Genomic DNA, 19446 nt, shown 5'->3' with positions numbered 1-19446 from the left:
ATCCGCTTTCACTCAGGGTGCACGAGTGTGCACAGCCCCCCTCGGCTGCCCGCGGGTGCCAGGAAAGGGCGTCTCCCTGCCCTGACTTCTCTCAACAAGACCATTCAGATGGGAAGAAAAATGACACCTTTTTAAAAATCAACAAGACGATTTTTTAAAAAAAGCAGTTCCTGTAAAACACGGAACTCGCTGGTGTTTCCAGTTCACATGCCAAAAAGCTGGGCAGTGCCATGGAAAATTCCCCTTGAGGTCTACCCGGAGAAGGACGGGAGCGTTACCAGCGTCCTAACGGGTAGCCCCCATGCCTTCCCCTCAGATTACCCTGGCAGAATACGAGGAAAGCTATTTCTGTGCTAATCTTTGCACTTACCTTGAAAAACAACTTTTTTTCCCCCTGCAGAGAATGCTAGATTTGAGATTCTAACAGTGCAAGGACAGGGCGGCTGCTGAGTTTCAGATGGCATCTTGCTTCCTTATTGGAGGACACGGTACCTGGGTGGGCCCAAATGGGCCTGTTCCTTTCAGCCTAAGCCAGGCAGGGCCAGCCACTGTTCCCAGCCACTGCCTTCAGTATCACCCCTTAAGGGGCACGTCTTACACACCGTTTGTTTTCTAGTGACCCTTCCTCATTTGAATGCCACAGATATACTGTGCTGGGTTTATGCACCATATGTCTGTACTCTACACCTAAGCAGGAAATTTATTGCCACCCTGAGTTCTCCACCCCTCAGAGATTTGCTCCTTCTGGGCCACATCCCTCCCATTCAGAACCCCTAAATTGTGCTGGGTGTGGTGGCACACACCTGTAATCCCAGTGGCTCAGGACTGAGGCAGGAGGATCACAGGTTCCAAGTCAGCCTCAGTAGTGAGGCCCTAATGGACTCAGCAAGACCCTGTATCTAAATAAAATGTAAAAACAGGGCTGGGGATGTGGCTCAGTGGTTAAATGCCCCTGAGTTCAATGTCTGGTAACCCCTCAAAAAAAAAAAAAGAATTCCTAGATTGCAACCTGACACTCTGTGCCAATTAGTACCTGGCATTAGAGCTGGGCATAGGCCCCACATGCACACCCAGAGTATCAACTAGGACTTTTGATAGTTGGGAGATATAGAAAGTTCTCTTTCTAGTGAGGCACCACGGCACATGCCTGTAATCCCAGCTGCTTGGAAGGCTGAGGCAGGAGGATTGCAAGTTGGAGGCCAGCCTCAGGCAACTTAGTGAGGTCCTCTGAAAATAAAAGAATAAAGAGAAAAATTCTCTTTCTGGGTATATTGGTGTGTGGTCTGAGGACTGGCGCTGCTGTGACTATCTGCTGTCCTCAGGGCAGAAGCCAGTTGAGGACAAAGCCCACACATGAAGTGGACCAGGTCAGAATGAATTCTGCACACAGCATTGTGCCCCAATCAGAACCAGGCCTGAGTTTGCTTTCACCACTGGAACGTTAGCCTGGGTGAAGTCACTTCTTTTCACTCTGTGGGTTCGGTTGGGTTTCCTATTATCATAATTTGGAACATCCGACAGAACAGGTAACATGCATCGCGTGCTTCCTAAGATCTAAGCCGTGTGCTAAATGCGCTGCACGTCAGGACATTCTCTTACACAGCTCTGTGATTACCTGCACTAATCCCCCACTTCAGAGATGAGGAAATGGAACCTCAGTGAGATTAACTTGGCCATGGCCACACACCGGCGGAGACTGGGGGCCCTCACCTATCTACTGTGGAATAGATAAGAGGCCCAGGGGAGAAATCACTTTACTTCTTTTTCATTCTAGACAATTCAGTTCACCACTTTTTTGCTCGATATTTGAAAAGCATCAACAATTTTTATTTTAGTTGGAACTCTTTTTTTTTTTTTAAAGAGAGAGTGGGGGAGAGAGAGAGAGAGAGAGAGAGAGTGGGGGAGAGAGAGAGAGAGAGAGTGGGGGAGAGAGAGAGAGAGAGAGAGAGAATTTTTTTAATATTTATTTTTTAGTTCTCGGCGGACACAACATCTTTGTTTATGTGTGGTGCTGAGGATCGAACCCGGGCCGCACGCATGCCAGGCGAGCGCACTACCACTTGAGCCACATCCCCAGCCCACCTTTGTCTTATTTATTTATTTTTATGCTGAGGATTGAACCGGTGCCTCACACATGCCAGGCAGGTGCTCTACCACTGAGCCACAACTCCAGCCCCTTGAAAATTTTATTTCTTTTTTTTTTAATATTTTATTTTTTAGTTATCGGCGGACACAACATCTTTGTTTGTATGTGGTGCTGAGGATCGAACCCGGGCCACACGCATGCCAGGCGAGCGCGCTACTGCTGAGCCACATCTCCAACCCCCCTTGAAAATTTTAAAAATTTCAACTTTAAAAGGATCTTTCTTTGCAAATGATTTAAGCATATTGTGCCATTAAGAAAACTATTGTTCTAAGGCTAAAAAAACCAAAAGTGTTTAAAATCTTATTTCTCCAAAAACTCAGGAAACTTTAAACCTGAGCCTCATTTTCTTCTACTTGTGACTTAATACTCACAAAAGTCTTTGTTATTTTATTCATTTATTTATTTTATTATTATTATTATTTTTATTGTGGTGCTGGGGATTGAACCCAGGGCTTTGTGCATGCAAGGCAAGCTCTCTACCAACTGAGCTATGTCCCCAGCCCTCTTGGTTATTGTAAATACATGTTCTGATCACAAGAAGGTATTGACTCCATAGGTGTTCATTTTACAGAGGAGAAAAATGTGTATTTCAGTAGCTTAACCTTTCAAACTGAAGTTGTGCCTTAAAATTATTATTGACCAAACTGATAAAGAACTCACAGGCTCCGGGTTGCTGAAACCTTCGTTTTTGAATTGGTCAGTAACAGCATTAGAGATAAGCCATAAATCCCCTGAATCCCCTGGGAGAGAGGCACAGAGGCTGTCTGGTTGGCCACACTATTTGGGTCCTCTTTTTGAAAATTTCCCCAACATCAGAAAGAAAAAGCAAAACTACATGCGGGACACATATCCTCTAAACCAAACTGAACAGGGATTTCCCAAGAGAGAGAGTGGAAAAAAACCCTGAAAGACAGACACACTTCTGGCTCCAAAAGCCAGGGGAGCGTCTGACGCGGCCAGCTGGGATCTATCCAGAGTTCCCTAATACGCTCAAACCCCCACGTGCCCCGGTTCTCAGCATGGCTTTGGGATTCCACTTCAAAACGCTCGACAACAGAGACAGGTTTCGGAAAGCAGGAGCCATGAAAGCACAAATTAAAATGTTCCTCACGTCTAGGCAAGGATGACCGGGGGTCAGGGACCCTTCTAGACCTCTACTGGCTGACCTCAGAGGCTGCCTTTTCATTCTGCCTGGTGGACGAAACATGGTGGCTTCTCTAAACCAAGTGCTCCATCACAGATGGGACAGGATGTAATGAGCTACAGATTCCAGCCGTATCAGGAATGGGGTGGGGGAACCCAAGAATGGGCAGCAGAGCCCTTCCACCTCACATGAAAGAAGATGGGGTATGGCCCTCCCATAAACCCAGGTACAACTTTCCTAATTCAACAACACAGGGCTCTTAGCCTCAGACACCCTAACAACCAAAGCACACAAAGCACTTTTGAACCCACAAATCACTGTTTAAAGCAACCCAGCCAAGATGCGGTTTCAGAGCGGAGGGAGGGTCTCCTAGTTGAACAAACTTGCTGCACTTTTTTGTCTGCAGGATGGGACCCAGCACAGGCAGAAAGAGGCTGTGCTGTTACAGGGAGTGATCCCAGCCAAGCACTCCCAGGTCCCGCCAGGCCACCCTCGGTCCCCACCTGCCAGCCTCCCACAAACTGTTCACCATTTGGTGTCCTTCCTTCCAAAGGCCGGAAAGGCGCAGACTCAGCTTTTCCTGGCTCTGCCTTGCAAGTTGGGGTTACCTGATGGAAAACTGAAATAAAATCAAAAGGAGGCCAGCCAACCCAGGAAGGGGCCCTGGACAGAGTGTGAAGCCATCTATTCTAAAATGGCCAGGCACCCCTCTGCGATGCAAAGGAAGGGGTCCTCTGAATGTCAAAGTCGCTCCCTGGAGGCCACTCCACCGCTGTAACCCACGTGTGCAAATGCTGGAGGGCCTCGCCGGTGCCCCCGCGCCCGGCCAGGAAGACGCGGTCACCCAGAGCCGCTGAGCATTTGACGCCATGGCCAGGCCACTGGCTGGGAGTTTAGAAGTCACACAGGTGGGCCCGGGCGCGGCTCACCTGGTACACGTCGCGCAGCCCGCACCACGTCCGCAGCACCTGGTGGCAAGCCCGCAGCCGCTCCGAGGACCATCTCCGCAGCGTGGTCACCGTCAGGTTCCACACGAAGCGGCTGCCGGCGAACAGCAGGTCCTCCACGCCGCACATGAACACCGAGGCCATCCTGCGGGCTCGGGCGCGGGGTCCCCGCCGCGGTCCCGACGCCACCTCCGCGGGCAGCGGGGTCAAGCCTGCCGCCCGGCTGGTCTGCAGCGCGCGCCCCGGCCGGCTCCGGGCGGCAGGCCCCGGGATTGGGCCCCGGCCAGCCAACGGCCGCGGCTGGCACCGGCCGCCCGCGTGCGCCCCGCCCGCCCGCCCGCAGCGCCGAGCCGGCTGCGCTCAGCTCCGCCAGGCGGGCGGGCCGCCCCCGGGGCTCGGGCGCCCTGGCCGGCGAGGACGGCCCCCGGCACGCCCCCGGGGCGCGGCCGCCGGAGGCCCGGGCCGGGCTGCAGAACGGAGCTCACGCGCTCCCGCCCGCCCCGGGCCGGCCGCTGCACGGCCGGGCAGCTCCCCCCTGCACCGCGGGGTCTCCGCCTGCCATCTCGCTCGTCCACACCGTAAACACCTCCGCGGAGGCCACAGATGCAGCAGGCAAAAAAATCCTCCGAAGCATCCCTGTGGACCTCGGCCCCGGGGATCGCCGAGTGTTTCCTTGGTTCTGCGGGAGCCTGGAGATGAAGACCGCAGCAACAGCTGGCCCCCGCTCCAGGGCCGCCCCGCTCCAACCCGAGGGTCTCCGGGAAGAGGCCCACCTGCGTGTCAGCCGGAGGGCGGGCTCCCTCACACCCTGGGCCTCTAGAACAGTGCAGCAGGTCTGGGCAGGACAGGACACAGGGACACAAGGGGGTTTCAAATAACAACTGCAGGTCATTTGCTGAAAAACAGCTGCTCATAAGAGGATTCTTGTTTTGTGTCCAGAAAACTCAGCCTCTGGACACAGGTAGCTTCAGCGGCTATCACAAATCTCCATGGGTAGTTTATTTCCCACTCAGCCAAAAAACAAAGTCACCAGGTAATTAATCACTTTTAAAAGTTCTCCCTCAGGAATGGATATCGCCTAAGGCATTTGGAAAGGGGATTCAGAAAAACCCCACATACCACCAGTCTCTGTTTTCCTTCAGAAGGCTGTAAACTCCAGTCCGGGATAATCCCGTTCCATTTCTCACAGGGACAGCACTGGGGCAGATGGAGGGGTGGGGTTTTCTCCTAAACCCACCTGTGGGACAGTGAGTGGCCTGGCTTTACTGGTGGTTCACCCCTTCCTTATTTTTGTTAGAGAATAGACAACTCAGGCTCCCTTTCTCCCTAGCTAGACGGGGAGGCTGCAGAACAGCTACCCACAAGCAAATCAGCTTCATTTCAGGTTTCAAATGTGCTGTTGGAATCTTCATTCAGGCGAAACTCAATCAGTCCACAGACGAGGAACACGAAATCTGTTCTCAAGATCTGTCCTCACAGTGCCTGTGGTTTCCAAAGGAACTGTAATCAGAACACTTTTAAATGCCATCTCTTTCAAAGTAAAAAAAAAAAAAAAAAAAGAAAAAGAAAAAAAAAAACTACCTCATTTTTTGTTGGATCACTTATTAGGACACAAGGCCTACTCCAAGATTTGCTGATCTTCTTTGCAGTAGATCTCTGTGTGCATACCTATTAACATTCCGACAGTATTTTCCAAGATAACATTGTGGTGTTTACACAGAATCTGAATATACGAGGTTATACTGAGTGCAAAGAAAAAAGTGAAGTATAGTTTGGAAAAGGAGCATCATCATGCTGATGGAAAACTTCTGAATTTCAAAAGGGGCCTATTAGTAAGAGTGACTGGTAGTGGTGTGTGTGTGTGTGTGTGTGTGTGTGTGTGTGTGTGTGTGTGTAATTTTTTTTTGTCTCTTAATGATGCAGTTTGCGTTCTCGGAAATGTCAGGCAGCCTTGGGAATACCAGAATAACACCTCCAACAGGTCAATTACCTGTGCCCCATGGCACTATCCTCTGGGATGCTCTACAAACACCTTGGCAGGCAGTGATCTGTGCGTAGGTCTAATGTCAGCGGTCAGTTCCATCAGCTATTTCCACTCATGGTTACCACACCAGTCCTTGCACAACTTTTCCAATTGTGGGATGTGGGATAACAGGGGTTCTTAGAACATGGTCCTAGGCCCAGCAGCACCAGCATTGCCTGGGAACCTGCTAGGGACACAAGCATTTGGGCCACCCCAGAGTCAGGCACCATGGGGACGAGATCAGCGATCCGAGCTAGACCTGTCCTGGGCGGGGGTGGGGTGGGGTGGGGTGGGGGGGGTGGGGGGGGTGGGGGGGTTCTGACTCATGCTAAAGTTGGAGAGTCATGTAGGTGGCACATGGTGGCTAGGCACTAAGTCACCTAAGGGAGACACCCCTCAGGATCCCCGGCACCTTGAATACACTCCTTAAACCAGCGAGGTCTTGATGTGTTCAAGTAGAAAATGGGGAGGAGGATGCCCATTACCTCCGTAAGCTTTGGGCAAGATGAGGTGGAGTGTTTCCTATGAAGTGTTCTGCAAGATGGCTGGCAAAGATCGGCACCCCGAAAAATCCACCACCCCACCACCCAAATCAGGAATCCTTTCAATTTTCTATGCTCAGATAGAAAAGTACAATTTAAATGTTCTTTTGTTTATTGATTTTGACTGTGTATACCTGCTTCACTATCTCTTCCTGTTTGTTGTGGGTAATGTTTGGGGGAAACTTTTTCGAGGAGAGCAATCCTGTTGCTTTCGGGTTCCTCAAAAGTGTTTTGAAGGTGGACCTTCGCTACCGGAGCCAGCTGTTCCGGAAGATAGTCTAAAAGCTCCCTGTGGAAAGAAAGCTAAATCAAGCTGGTTTCAAATTTGTCTTGTGTTCCTTTTTTTTTTTTTTTTTTTTTTAATGGAGTGTCCTCTTGCCCCAGAGTTCCCCGAAACCCACTGCCATTTCCTGCAGCTCTCTGCACTGCTCATACACCTGGGAGTCCTGCTGAGCATGTCAGAAAGAAAGCCTAACCCTGAGCTCCATCAGGGATCTGCTACCCACTACCCACAGCAGGAAGGAGAGCTCGGTGTCCGGAGGGCGGCACGAACTGCCTGCCCCACCTCTGGAGAGAGCCAGGGAGTGGGTACTGCCGAGGTCCCCCTGGGTCCCTCTGCCCTCAGAGTCCACTGACATCCATGGACGTATTTCAGCTGCTTTCTGTGCATACGTGAGAACAGCGTGACTGAGTGCCGATGGCGCAGGGATTGAGGGGCTCGCACCAGGGCAATTTTGCATTGCACTCTAGAGGCATTTATGGTGGTCAGACTGAGGGGTCTCTGGAGTCCAGGAGGTAGAGGCCCAGGGTGCTGCTGAACATCCTGGGACGCCCAGCACAGCGCCACCACGAAGGACCCTCCTGCCCAGGACGTCCAGGGCACCGAGGCTGGGACCTCAGTCTAGCCCAGGGCTGCTCTCCTGCTCTTTCCTCCTGTGACCTTCAATTTGCAGAAGTGCGCTTCCCTCTGGACCCATCTCCCCAGAAGGGGAAGAAGTGAAACTGTCACTCTGGTCAGCTGGTGCACACACAGAGCCTTCTGAGGAGGAGGGGGATGCATTTCCCTTTCATTTCTCTGACTCTTAAAATATTTATGATAAAAAGGAGGAACAGTTTTCACCGTCAGCTCTAAACTATCTGGGCTCTATTTATGTCATTTCATTTGAGCTAGAGCTCCTGGGGAGGGGCAAAGCCCTCCTTGCCATGTTGAAAGCTGCCCACAGGGTGGCCAGAAGCCCTCACCTGCCACCAGGGCCCTGAAACTCTGGCTGTGCCGGTCGGGGGCACTGAGCCTCCAACTCGCCTTTCTCCACTAAGCTGCAGGCTCGCAGGGGCCCCCCAGGCAGGCGCTGTGCAGGCAGGCTGGCTGGGGCAGTTGGAAGGCGTCAATGACCCTGGGCACTGTCCTCCACATGCCCACGGGCCCCAGTTGGCTTGACACAGAGGCAAAGCTCACAGGTTCCTGGTGCGCCAGGTGGGGTGGCACCCAGCCCCATGAGAAGCCATGGCAGGGCCGGGGAAGGGCTAGGTCAGGACGGCTGTCCAGGGGCTGGCACAGAGCTGCGGTCAGTCCGTGTATGTTGAACTGAGCAATGAATGGCCATCGGTCCCAACCCAACACTGTCGCTCCTTAAAGAGTTACGTGTGCATGGTGTTGGCATCAGGCAGGGAAAGAGGCGCTCAGAGGCGGTGGCAAACCCGACTCGTCTAGGTGGGTCTTGGGGGCGGGTGGGGACGTCTGCACCGGGGACAGGAAGGATCGGGTGCTGCGCTGGGGGTTGTAGCTGACGTGTGATGGAGGATGGTCAAGGAAGGCCTCCCTGAGACTCGGGGGCCGACTTCGGGAGCTAGTGACAGAAGGCGGGCCCAGCAGTAGCAGATCACGTCACAGGGAGCTGTGAGGACCAAGGTCCCCAGCAAGCAGCAAAACACGGGGGGGGGGGGGGGAACACTTGGGACGGGGCCAGTGAAGCCCGAATTAGACAGGCCGTCGGTGGAGAGCGGTGGGTCAGTAGGTGGGGTCTAGGAGGCCAAATTGAGTGGGAAGTTGGAGACTGTCCCCTCCCTGAGAGATTCAATGTCAATTCCCTCAGATTCCTTCCTCCACCCCAATCTAGAACCTGCCCCAGCTCCAACCTGCTGCCAAGGTCACCTGTCCCAGGACTGGCCCCTCCCTGCAGGGAGCTATGGGGCTGTTAATTAATGTGTCCTTGGTCTCCCTCCTGCCCTTCCCCCTTCAGCCCACCTGGTTCCCACCGGAGCATCCCTGGGCCTCGTCACAGGGAGGAGAGAGATGGGGAAAGAGGGCAGAACTAAGGAAGCCCAGGACGTATAACTGGGCAGGACACCTCGCTTCTGGGGACACCAGGACACCAGCTGTGGCCCCGTCTCCCTCCCCGGAGGAGGCTGTGTTACCGCTTCTTAAACAAACACTGCTTCCCTGGCTCGCCTCAGGGGCCTCTCTAACGTCCTACTTCCACATGTGGGGAGCAGGGCTCGTCACCCATCACCGGGGTCTTTCCAGGGAGGCAGGTGCAGAGTCAGGGTGTGGAGAAAGGGCTTGAGGGGTCCAGACGTCTCCCAGGACTAGCGGGAGTCCACCTGTTTCCTCTCCGGGGCTGCACGCCCGCCTCGCTCCACTGCCCACCCAGTGGGGGCTGGTGGGTGACAAGGGCGGCCTCCTCCGTGTGGGTGTGGGCCAGCAGGTCCTGCTGCTCCCGTCCCTCCGGAGCTCTTCCCTCTTGTCCTTCAGAGGACTCAGGGTCTTGGCGTCCGGCAGGGGCACAGGGAAGGAGTCCTTCAGGGGAGGGGTCCCAGGGCTCCATGGCCCTCAGCCCAGGAGCACAGGTCTGCGGCTGCCCTCGTGACGTGAAGGGCTTTTGCCATCCCCAGGACAAAACGCTGCATGCTGAGGAGCGCTGGGCACCAGGACTGCTGAGCCCCTAACCCTTGGCAAGCTCATGCTGCTGCTAGGAGAAGCCCGCCCCGTGCTCCTAAAAGTGTCGCGGATCACTCTATGAAGTCACACTTTCCTTGCTCAAAGAGGGGGGAAGTTCCCTTCCGGAATACGAAGAAGTCTAAAAGAGGAAGCAGTGGCGCTGAGGGTGGGCCGCGTACCCAGTTTTACTTGCTAAGCCACCGATTGGATACAGAAACGGTAGCCTGCTCTGATTTTAGAGGTCATCAGTGTCACTTGACCCGTGTGCTGGTCTCAGGGAAGCCCACGTCCATCAGATGGGAGGGGCTGGCCTTCTTCAAAGAAGAAAGTGTCGATCTGGTGACTGACCTCCCACGCCACACTTTGTCACTTTGTACTTACACCTACTTACAGGCACATTAACAATGACAAAAATAGAATTGTCATAAATTGGCCTACAGAGCACACTCCCCCCCCCCCCGCCCCACCCAATAAATAAAGGCAACTTGACTTCTATCATCAATTGATTTTCACAGTATTTTCCCCAAGGTCAAGTGGAGAAGGGCGTTTGGGTACCACTTCAGGGATAAAGAACCTACTGTGATCGGTCAAAGGTGAGCGGAAGAAGCATTTGGAAAGACCCTCCTGTAGGGTGCGGCTGCAAGTTCCTGGTCCTTCTTCAAGAGAGAAAAGGACAAATTTCCTCTGTAGTTGGGTCATAATTGACCTTGGCCTCACACTAAAACTTGCAGGTGTTTGTCTTGGTTCAGGCTTGGATAGCACAAGTCTCAGAGTCCGGGAAGTCTAGGGTCCGGGTGCAGCCGGGGGGTTCTGGTGAGGGATGTGTTTTGGTTTGCACGTGGCAGAGAGCGCGCTGGTCTCTCCACCTGTCATGGGCACCAGTCCCATCAGGAGGGTCCCTTCCAAGTGACCCTATCCAAACCCACCCCTTCCCAGGGCCCACCTCCATACCACTGCAGTGGGACTTCAGAGGGTGACCAGGGACAGCACTCAGCCTGTAGCAGCTACGGACGCCTCCAGGGTGGATTTTATTACTCTAGGAACTGAATATCACGAAAACTCACCTAGGGGTTTGTTTACTCCGTTTAAATAAGAACAAACTAGAAAATCTACCGTGAATAACATCTCTTAAAAAAAATGGAAGAGGGCGGTTCCTCAAAACCCAAAGAGTCTTCAGTCCTGTACAATAAAGGGTAGAAGAAAAACCCAAATAGATACCGGCAAGCTCTTGATTCTTCAGACGTATATCTGGACCTACCTAGGTGCAAATAGCTGCAGGAAAATGAGAAGCAGAAATCGGCCAACATCAAAGGCTGGGGGTGTAGCCAACACCCCCAGGGCCACGTACATCCTACCCTCAAACAGATGTGGGCCACAGATTGTCAAAACAGTCGGCTTTCCCACTGCCACTAAAAATACAGAATCATTTCATAAGATTAGGGGCAGGAATTTCAAATATTTGTCCCTCAGCAGTGAGAGCAAAAGAAAGCCAAACTAGTATCCCCCCAAAAAAAAAAAAAAGAGCATAAAGTATGCTTGCCTCTTGCCTCTCGCTCTCCTCAAACTAACTTTAGAGTTGGTGGCAGCGACGTGCCACTCCTAACTCCAAATTGGACTGTCTGTGAGAAGGGACAGCCACAAAACCAACCTGCTGCAGGCCATCGGGCCCAGGGGTGTTCCCTAAATTGTAGAAAACAGCCCGGTCCTTCTGACCGCACACCAGGGGGCCGCGGGAAGAACAGGAGAGGGCAGCGCAGGGGACTGCGTGATCTGCACCCGGTCACTAGTAGAGAGAGAAAAGGGGGATTTCACTCCGGAAGGAAATTAGTACTAAGAAAATTCAATGCAGACTTGCTTATCCTAAGAAGGTGCCATTATCGTCAGACAAGATGGCACAGTGTCATCCCAGTTACTACGGAGGCTGAGGCAGGAGGATCACCAGTTCAAGGCCATCCTGGGAAACTTAGCAAGACTCCATCTCAAAATAAATTCCTTCAGAGCCCTTCCTCCACCCTGATCAAGAACCTGCCCCTGCCCCAACCTGTGGCTAAGGTCACCTGGCCCCCAGGACTGGCCCCTCCCTACGGGAAGCTATAGGGTTGTTAATTAAGGTGTCCTTGGCCGCTCCCTCCTGACCTTCCCCCTTCAGGGCTGGGATGGAGCTCAGTGCAGGGCAGGTGCCTGGGGTGCTTGGGGCCCTGGGTTCCAGCCCCAGTACCACAAAAAACACAGCAAACAACCCAAAACCAGGAGCCCTGAGCATCTCAGTCTGATGGACTTACAGAATTTTTTGGTTTTGTTTTATTCCTTGTCTGTGTGTGTATTTTTCAGATACTGCCCCAGGCTCTCATGTTGAGCCCCCAAAGCCATGAGTGCCCGTTGCAGCAGCTGGGACCCCTCTCCTAGCACCCATCACCCTTTAAACTGCCTGATTCTGACACCAGGCCACAAGCTCCCCGAGAACAGGGAGTCTGCCCTTGCTTAGCACCGTGCCTGGCCCCTCATCAGTTCTCCAAAACCCTATCTTAAGGTAAGATATTTGCACTGAGATGTAGCACTGGCTGAGGAGACGAGGGGGCTGCCTGTGAACCCTCTTGATCTTAATTCGACCTCATTCGGATCCTGACAGCAGCCGCAAGGATTATCTGAGACACAGTTGCTCCTCCTAAGTGGCTTAGCGTCGTAAAGCCCCTTCCAGGGGGCAGGGGGCCAGGCAGGAGCAAGCCCTGCTGCCAGCACAGCTGTGCGAGGAGCCTCGTGGGTTTGTTCTTGTGTCTATTTCTGAAATAGAATACCTGAGTCTGTGACTGGGCTGACCAGCGGAGGGCAGAGAAGGTCCCCCATACGGGCCTTCTTCACCTCTGTATCAATGCTGTTTTCCTTACACGCTGCAGTGTGGTGTAGGAGAGGATAAATAATTAAACACTTTAAGGTCTGCAGCACAGAAGCAAACAGCATCTACACGCTAAAGCCCGACGACGTGAACATCTGGCCAAGGCTTAGGCTGGAGAAGAACTTTCAGAAGCCCTCAAGGTGGACAGGAAAGCATCCAGATTAATTTCCTTCTTACAGCAGGGAAAATACATAAAGAGAGGGCCTCGTCAAGGGCTCCGTCCACCTACTGTCCACGGCAAGAGGAGGCACCGTGAACCACCAGGGCCCCGGGAACGTTCCAAAGCTATTTTAGCATCAGAACTTAGATTATCTAGTTATTTTATGAAGATTCATATGGCATTTATATTCTTCTTCATAACGTCTTTGATTTTCTTGCTAAAAATGCATTATTAGAACTTTTGCGCTGGGGCTGGGGCGTGGCCCAGTGGGAGAGCAGTGGCCAGGCACGCGGAAGGCCTGGGTTCCATCCTGGTCCTGGGGGGCTGCTGTGCGCACAGGGGCCATGTTTGCGTCTGGGTTCTCCTCATCTCCCGAGTCTCTCCATCCGGGGATGAGGGGAGCGTCCACCACGGAGGGAAAGACGTGCAGAGGGAGGCAGGGGCTCCGACCAGGTGACCCGTGCAGACCTCAGAGCTGCTCTGAGTCTGGCAGGCAAAACCCAAGGCTGCCTTCCACAGCAAGGGGTGGACGCAATGGCCAGTCAGGACAGGCCTCCGGAGGCTCACAGAGCTCCTGCCGCAGCTCACACCACCACTGCTCCTCTCTCGCGTCCCCCGACTGCGTGGTCACCAGCCATTGCGAAGCATCCACTCTACCCACGCATGATGATGAGCCGGCTGTGGGAACCCAGATCTCCTGGCCAAGTGGCTGGCGCAGGAGAGGGCCAGGAACCTGGGGGAAGGCTGCTACGGAGCTCCCGGGAAGCCTCCCGGAATCCCACAGAGACACCTTACCACCAAGGGAGCCAACGCGGAGGCTGCTTCATTGACCACAAGAAGGGGGCAGGGCTGCACCCCAGGACCCCTGTGAAACACAGTATGGCTCCAGGGGCCTCCACGGACACCCCCAGGTGCCTCAGGACAGGGAGAAGGAGTGGCTCCCAGCACCCTAGAAAGCAAGCTCTACTGTGACCGAGGGAACTGGAGACTATCCCGGTAATCCCCCAAAGCCAAAGGCCAGATGTTCTCTGCCACATGCAGATGCTGACGCACAATAAGGGGGCGGGGAATAGAGGTCACTGGATTAGACAAAGGGGCCCGAGGGTGGGAGGTGGGGACAGGAAGGGAAAGCAGTGGACATCACTTTCCTGCACTCAGACACGCACACAGGGCTGGTGAAACTCCACATCGTGTACCAAGAATGGACCCTGATTATGATGCTCTGCTCCACGAGTGTAATAGGTCAGAAACACGCCCCTGTCACCTAGATCTAAAAGGTTCAAATAAAAATCAACTAATTAATTTAAGAAAGACAAGGAAAAAAAGCTCAAGTGAGGCGTGACATGGGGGTTTCACCGATACCAGCCTGCTCTGATGTCCCCACTGCACAGCGCAGTCACCACCCCCACTTCGACACCCACCAGGGGATTCAACGAGTGCCAAGTCCACGGAGCCCGGCTGGTGAGGCAGAGGGGCCGGATGGCAGGACCCCTCCAGCACGGGAGGAGCAGCCCCTTCCTGCCACCGCTGTGACCAGAGACTGCAAAATGCCAGGCACTGATCCTCCGCAGGCGGGAGAAACGGGTGGGACAGGTTCTCAAGTGCAGGAGCCTTAAATAGGAGCCCAGAGCAGTCGGCCCGAAAATAAGGACGTTGGAGACTCGGAGCTCGAGGTCCTCTGGGAAGAGGGTCTTCTCCGTGTATCACAGCTGTGCTCCAGTGCACGTGAGCTCACTCTCACACAGACACACAGACATGCACATGCAGAGACACAGACATACCCACTCAAACATGCACACACAAACACCCAGAAACATGTGCACATACATGCACACGCAGAGACACACATATATGCACGTGCCGAGACACACATACGTTCATATGCACGCACATAGACACATGCACATATAAACACACACATCCACACACACACATCCACACATACATGCACACGCAGAGACACACATATACTCACATGCACCACATAGACACACATGCACACAGAGACTATATAAACACACACACACACACACACACACACAGGCCTCTCTTGGTCACTTTATTCTAACCAGAAGCAGAGGCAAGTCTCCCCCTAAGGACATCTCCTGGGCAGGGCAGCTCTGGCCGAGTGGCTGGTGCAGGAAAGCTCTGCACAGAAGCCTGTTGACCTAACTCCACTGGCACCCAGGTCGGTGGCCATAGGGGCAGACCCGGGATAGCCAGGGTGGCCAGCTGGGTGCTGGTGGAGTGAGGCCAACAGGTGGTCAAGAAACACCAAGCCAGGGTCAAGCACGCGGTTTGGAATGAGGTCACCAAGGAGGAGCAGGCCTGGGCGAGTGAGGGGTGGCTCAGGGCCGAACCCCACAGACAGGAGGGACGCAGGGGGCCTGTTGCCCCTGGTGTGGCTGGCGAGGGCACAGGAGTGGCCCGACCTGGGGATTCCCTGCGTATGGCGGGCACTCCAGGTCAGCTCGGTCCAGTGGGTGGGGCGGGACTTGGTCCAGCAGCCTGGAGAGCTATGGGTGCCAGGGACTCAGACCCTGCAGTGTCGCCAACAGAGCTCTGAGATGGCAAGTGACGGAAACGCCCCTCGAGAGAATTGGGCAACATGGGGTTTATAGGCTTCACCACCACAGGAAGGAAGAGAAGGGCCAAGCGGCCTGTGGGTGCCAGGAGCGGCCCTCTCCTTGCTCTCGCCAGGCCCTCTTAGAGTGGCTCCCTCAGTGTCCCCAGAGGGGTGCTCTGCACGTCTTATTCCTGCCACTAGGTGGTGCTAGCGCACTGAGGGCACCTCCAAGTTCCCGACCTTGGAGCCTCATGGTCAGGGAGGCCAGAGAGCTCCTCCCCTTGCCCACAGGAGAGGTCCAGGGAAAGGGAGCTGACCTACAGGCACGAGCAAGGTGGCCATGGTGGAGGACACAGGTTTGTGAAAGTAAGAGGTCCAGGAGGGCAGGTACTGCGACTGGCAGCTTCCTGCAGGACAGCGTGGTCAGTGGTCAGGAGGGAGTCCGGAGGACCTGTTCCCTGAAGAAGGGGGCAAGGGAGGCCACGCAGCCGGGAGTGGACGCTGCCTACAGGGCTCCTGCCCTGAAGCAAACAGATTCAGAAGCTCAGGAGCAGCACTGCCAAGCCCGGCCCTCCCTGTTCTGGGAGACACCAGGACATCTGGTCACTGCATTCTGTGCACTGTCCTTCATTGGTGCCAGAAGTTAAATAGCCCATGGCAAGAAGGCTGGGCCTTGCAGGGTGTCTCCACACAAATCCAGCTGTTCTTAGGCAGGGCTGCAGGCACCCCCCACTGTAACAAGAACAGCCCTGTAGTTAATCGGATTTCCAATAGTATTTTTGGATTTCCAACGACTGGGTCACGATACTTACTAAGTACGTGGCACCTTGGGTATGATGCTTATTAGGTTCTTCCACTTGTTGCAAAGCAAAGGGAATTTTTGCCCAAAGAGTATCAATCATACCCGACTCTTAGTTTTATGGGGGCCCCAAGAATCTAAAAGCTTAGAACAGTATTAAAAAGGCCAAACAGGAAGGGTGTGTTTTACTCTCTTTTCCATAAATCCAACATGAGAACACACAGAGCACCCTCAGCTAAAACCTCCCAAAGTTGGCTTTGTGGTTTGGAGTGGCCATGGGCACGCTGGCCCTCAGTAGCCCGTCCCCGAGAGCTGCAGGGTGGAGGACAGCAGCTCTAGACCCCCCCCCAACTGGATCCTGCAGACTTGCACACTCACGTGCTGCTGTGACATCGAGGTGCCAGCTGGCCCCGGTTCCCGCACGGCGGACTCCTAGGTCAGCGGTCACTGACTGCAGCTCAGCAGTTTCCGGCCAAGAAGCAGAGCCAGCCCATCCCCCCACAGCCCTGCTGTCTTCCTAGCAAGACGCCTCCCAAGGCGTCTTCTGCATCCTCAGAGGAAGTGGTCACCGGGCTTCCCGGGCACACGGCCCAGGGCAGGTGCACGGCTGTCAGCACGTGCCCCCCGGGGCCAGTTCTCCCTCTCCCCGTTGCTGCCCAGGGGTGGAGCAAGACCCGGCAGCAGTATTTGAAAAGCGTGTCTTTTGGGGTCTCCCTGAAATCTGCACAAGCCAGAGTCCAGGGGGAGTGTGGCCTGGCCCATGGGACGGTGGGAGCAGCCGCTCTGTCCTTGGCCACGCTGCTCTGTCCCCTTGTTACCTGGTGTGAACTGAGCCACAGGCACTGGGAGGGGACCAGGTTGCCCACCCGAGAGAAAGAACACAAGGACTCTCCATGCCCACGATGAAGCCGCCCGGAAAGCGTGAGCGTTGGACGGGACTCCAGCAGGTTCTCAGGGGCCATCTCCTGGTCTCTCCTGGGGTGAGCTCCTCAGAGCGGCACAGACCCACGCTCCCGAGAGAGGATCTGACATACGGCTTCTCTCCGTGGCCCTCAAAGAAACAGGAACATAAGCGAGGTCTTGTTGGTGGTGGATTCACAGGAGAAGCGATGTGTGCCTCGGACGGATGGGACGATCCAGGGACACTCACGGGTGGCCCTATGCGTGATTGCTGGCTGGCACGCTGCTCTCCCCTGATGGCATCTGCCAGCCGGGCAGAGAAAGCAGTTTTGTCGGGGAGTGGAGAGGGTGGTGGCTGCTGGGCATTGCTTTGAAGAAAGGCTCTAAGGCTCAGGGGAGCGGGCGGGACGGTGCTGTGCGCCAGGCCCAGAGGTCACCGCAGCAGTGCCCCCTGCCGCTTTCCCTGCCTGAAGACGGGGTGGGCTGCTGCCCGACCTTCGACCTTCGCTCCTGACAGGCAGCTGACTTCTCTCTGCCATAGCCCAGGTGGGGACTGAGGGCCTTGGCTCCTGCCCTGTGGGGGGGGAGCCAGGGGGTCGGGAGGTGCCTGTGAATGGAGGGCAGCGCCGTGGTGACGCAGGACACGGGGCGTCTGAGTGGTGAATGGAAACACTGCAAAATGGGAGAAGGAAATCAGCAGAGAGCCGGGCTGGCCGCACTGTGGCCCAGGAGGTCTGGCTGGCAGGGGACATGGGCAGTGTCCTGAGAGGGGCCAGCAGCACGTGGGGACAGCCACATGGAGGGGTGGAGCAGGGATGGCCACGCATGGAAAGAATTTCAGGTAGAGAAGGCAGAAGAGTGGCCCCCACCACCCCCGGGGGTACCCCAGGGAGTGCTGCTTAGAGGGTGTCCATGCCGATTCTGTCCCCCTCTGGTAGAACCCCACCTCACCCTCACCTGCCCTCCTGAGGCTGTGGTTGGTTTTCTGCAAAGGCCCACACATACACCTCTGGACAGTGTCTAGGGTACAGCGTTGGGCCCCCGGGGAAGGGTCCTGGGTCATCATTGGCCACTCAGGCCGCCTCAGCAGGACCCCGGATTTTACCAGACTCAGCACTTGGTGTAGCAGCGGCCGGGAAAGCAGGAAGGAATGGGCCACCCGTGAACTCTCCCTTCAGTGGGAGAGGCAGGTCCACTGGGCTTCGGAGAAACCCACGAATTCCCGAACATGGAAGCCGAGATGCATAGGGAGATTGCTGGACACAGCCCAGTTCTCTGTGTCCCGCAGGAGGGTGATGGTGGGCAGGCAGGAGGAAACCCGGCTGGCCTGGTCCAGTGGGCACACGCGGGGACCTGGGACGTGGAGGGAGCGTCAGAGACTCTCAGCTCCGTGGGTCCTAATCCTGGGACATGGGAACCGTCCCCTGTGTGTGTGAGGGTAGAAGAGGGAGGTTCTGGGGACCATGTCAGTAAAGTACCAAACAACCGTGCAAGAAACCCGCTCTCGGTCCCCTGGGCCGGCCTTCCTTCACTCATTAAGGCCTAACTCACACCGCCACAGGCACCCTCCCTGGGTAGTCAGAGGGTCTGAGGAACGCATGCGCCCAAGTGACCACCACTCAGGATAGCTCTGTCCTCCCTCCTGGAAGGCTTCCACCTGCTCCTGGGTGGTCAGCCTGCCCTGCGCGTCTACCTTTTCATGATCACCAACTCTGACCGAAATTCAGCTCTCCCCCAGTTATGAACATAGGTAACACCTCTAGAAATACAGGTGGTGCCATCCAGGGGGCCACCACAGGAACCCCAGCTGTTCCCGTGTCATATCACGGTGGTCGGCTATGTCACCAAATATGGCTTATCCCCCGGACACCTCTGAAAGGACAACAGCTGTGAACAGACCCATCACCAGGATGTGCTTATTCCTGCATTAATAAATAAACACCCTGTTTCTATGTCTGACATCTTTAAACTGTGGTGCGACACACGTTAAATCCAGCCTTTGAACACGTTTTTCCCCAGAAGGGGTCCGCAGCTTTGCCAAGGGGAGTCTGCTGTCCCGAGCACCGTGTTCAGATGAAGTGGATCACCGCTAACTCATGCCATCGTCCAGGACCACAAAGACAACGTGCAAACATGCAAAACTCGGTTTTGCAGTTCACCAGACCAGCTTTCCCGTCGAGCACATGATACCCAGGTGGGTGAGATTCCTGCTGCCCACACAGAGATCGGGCAAGCCTTGGAGCTGGGCGCCTTGGAGCTGGGCGCCTCTGCGGGGAAGGTCGGCTGTGCGACAGCACCCCCTGCTGCCTCTGCGGGGCTCTGCACCCACCCCAGAGAGGCGCTCCCCAGCCCTCACCTCCTGCCCAGCCCCAGGAGGAGGAACCAGCC

At 55.0% G+C, this 19446-nt stretch overlaps 1 protein-coding gene across 4 annotated transcripts in view; it reads right to left on the bottom strand.

The window, feature by feature from the left end:
- FRMD4B (FERM domain containing 4B) overlaps positions 1-19446 on the bottom strand; it is a 191079-nt gene that overhangs the window by 117085 nt on the left and 54548 nt on the right. For 2 of the 4 annotated variants that reach the window (XM_081276144.1, XM_081276145.1), the window contains exon 1: positions 4220-4587. The exons of the other annotated variants lie outside the window; for them this stretch is intronic. In XM_081276144.1, the coding sequence (XP_081132270.1) occupies positions 4220-4381 (162 nt within the window). In that variant the 5' untranslated portion in view covers positions 4382-4587. Of the gene's footprint in view, positions 1-4219; positions 4588-19446 lie in introns of those variants that run through there. 4 annotated transcript variants of the gene reach the window in all.

Source organism: Spermophilus citellus (assembly GCF_964194105.1).
Source record: "Spermophilus citellus genome assembly, chromosome: 19".
NCBI lineage: Eukaryota > Metazoa > Chordata > Mammalia > Rodentia > Sciuridae > Spermophilus > Spermophilus citellus.
Note: the sequence above shows the minus strand (reverse complement) of the source record. Positions and strands in the feature narration are given on the sequence as shown.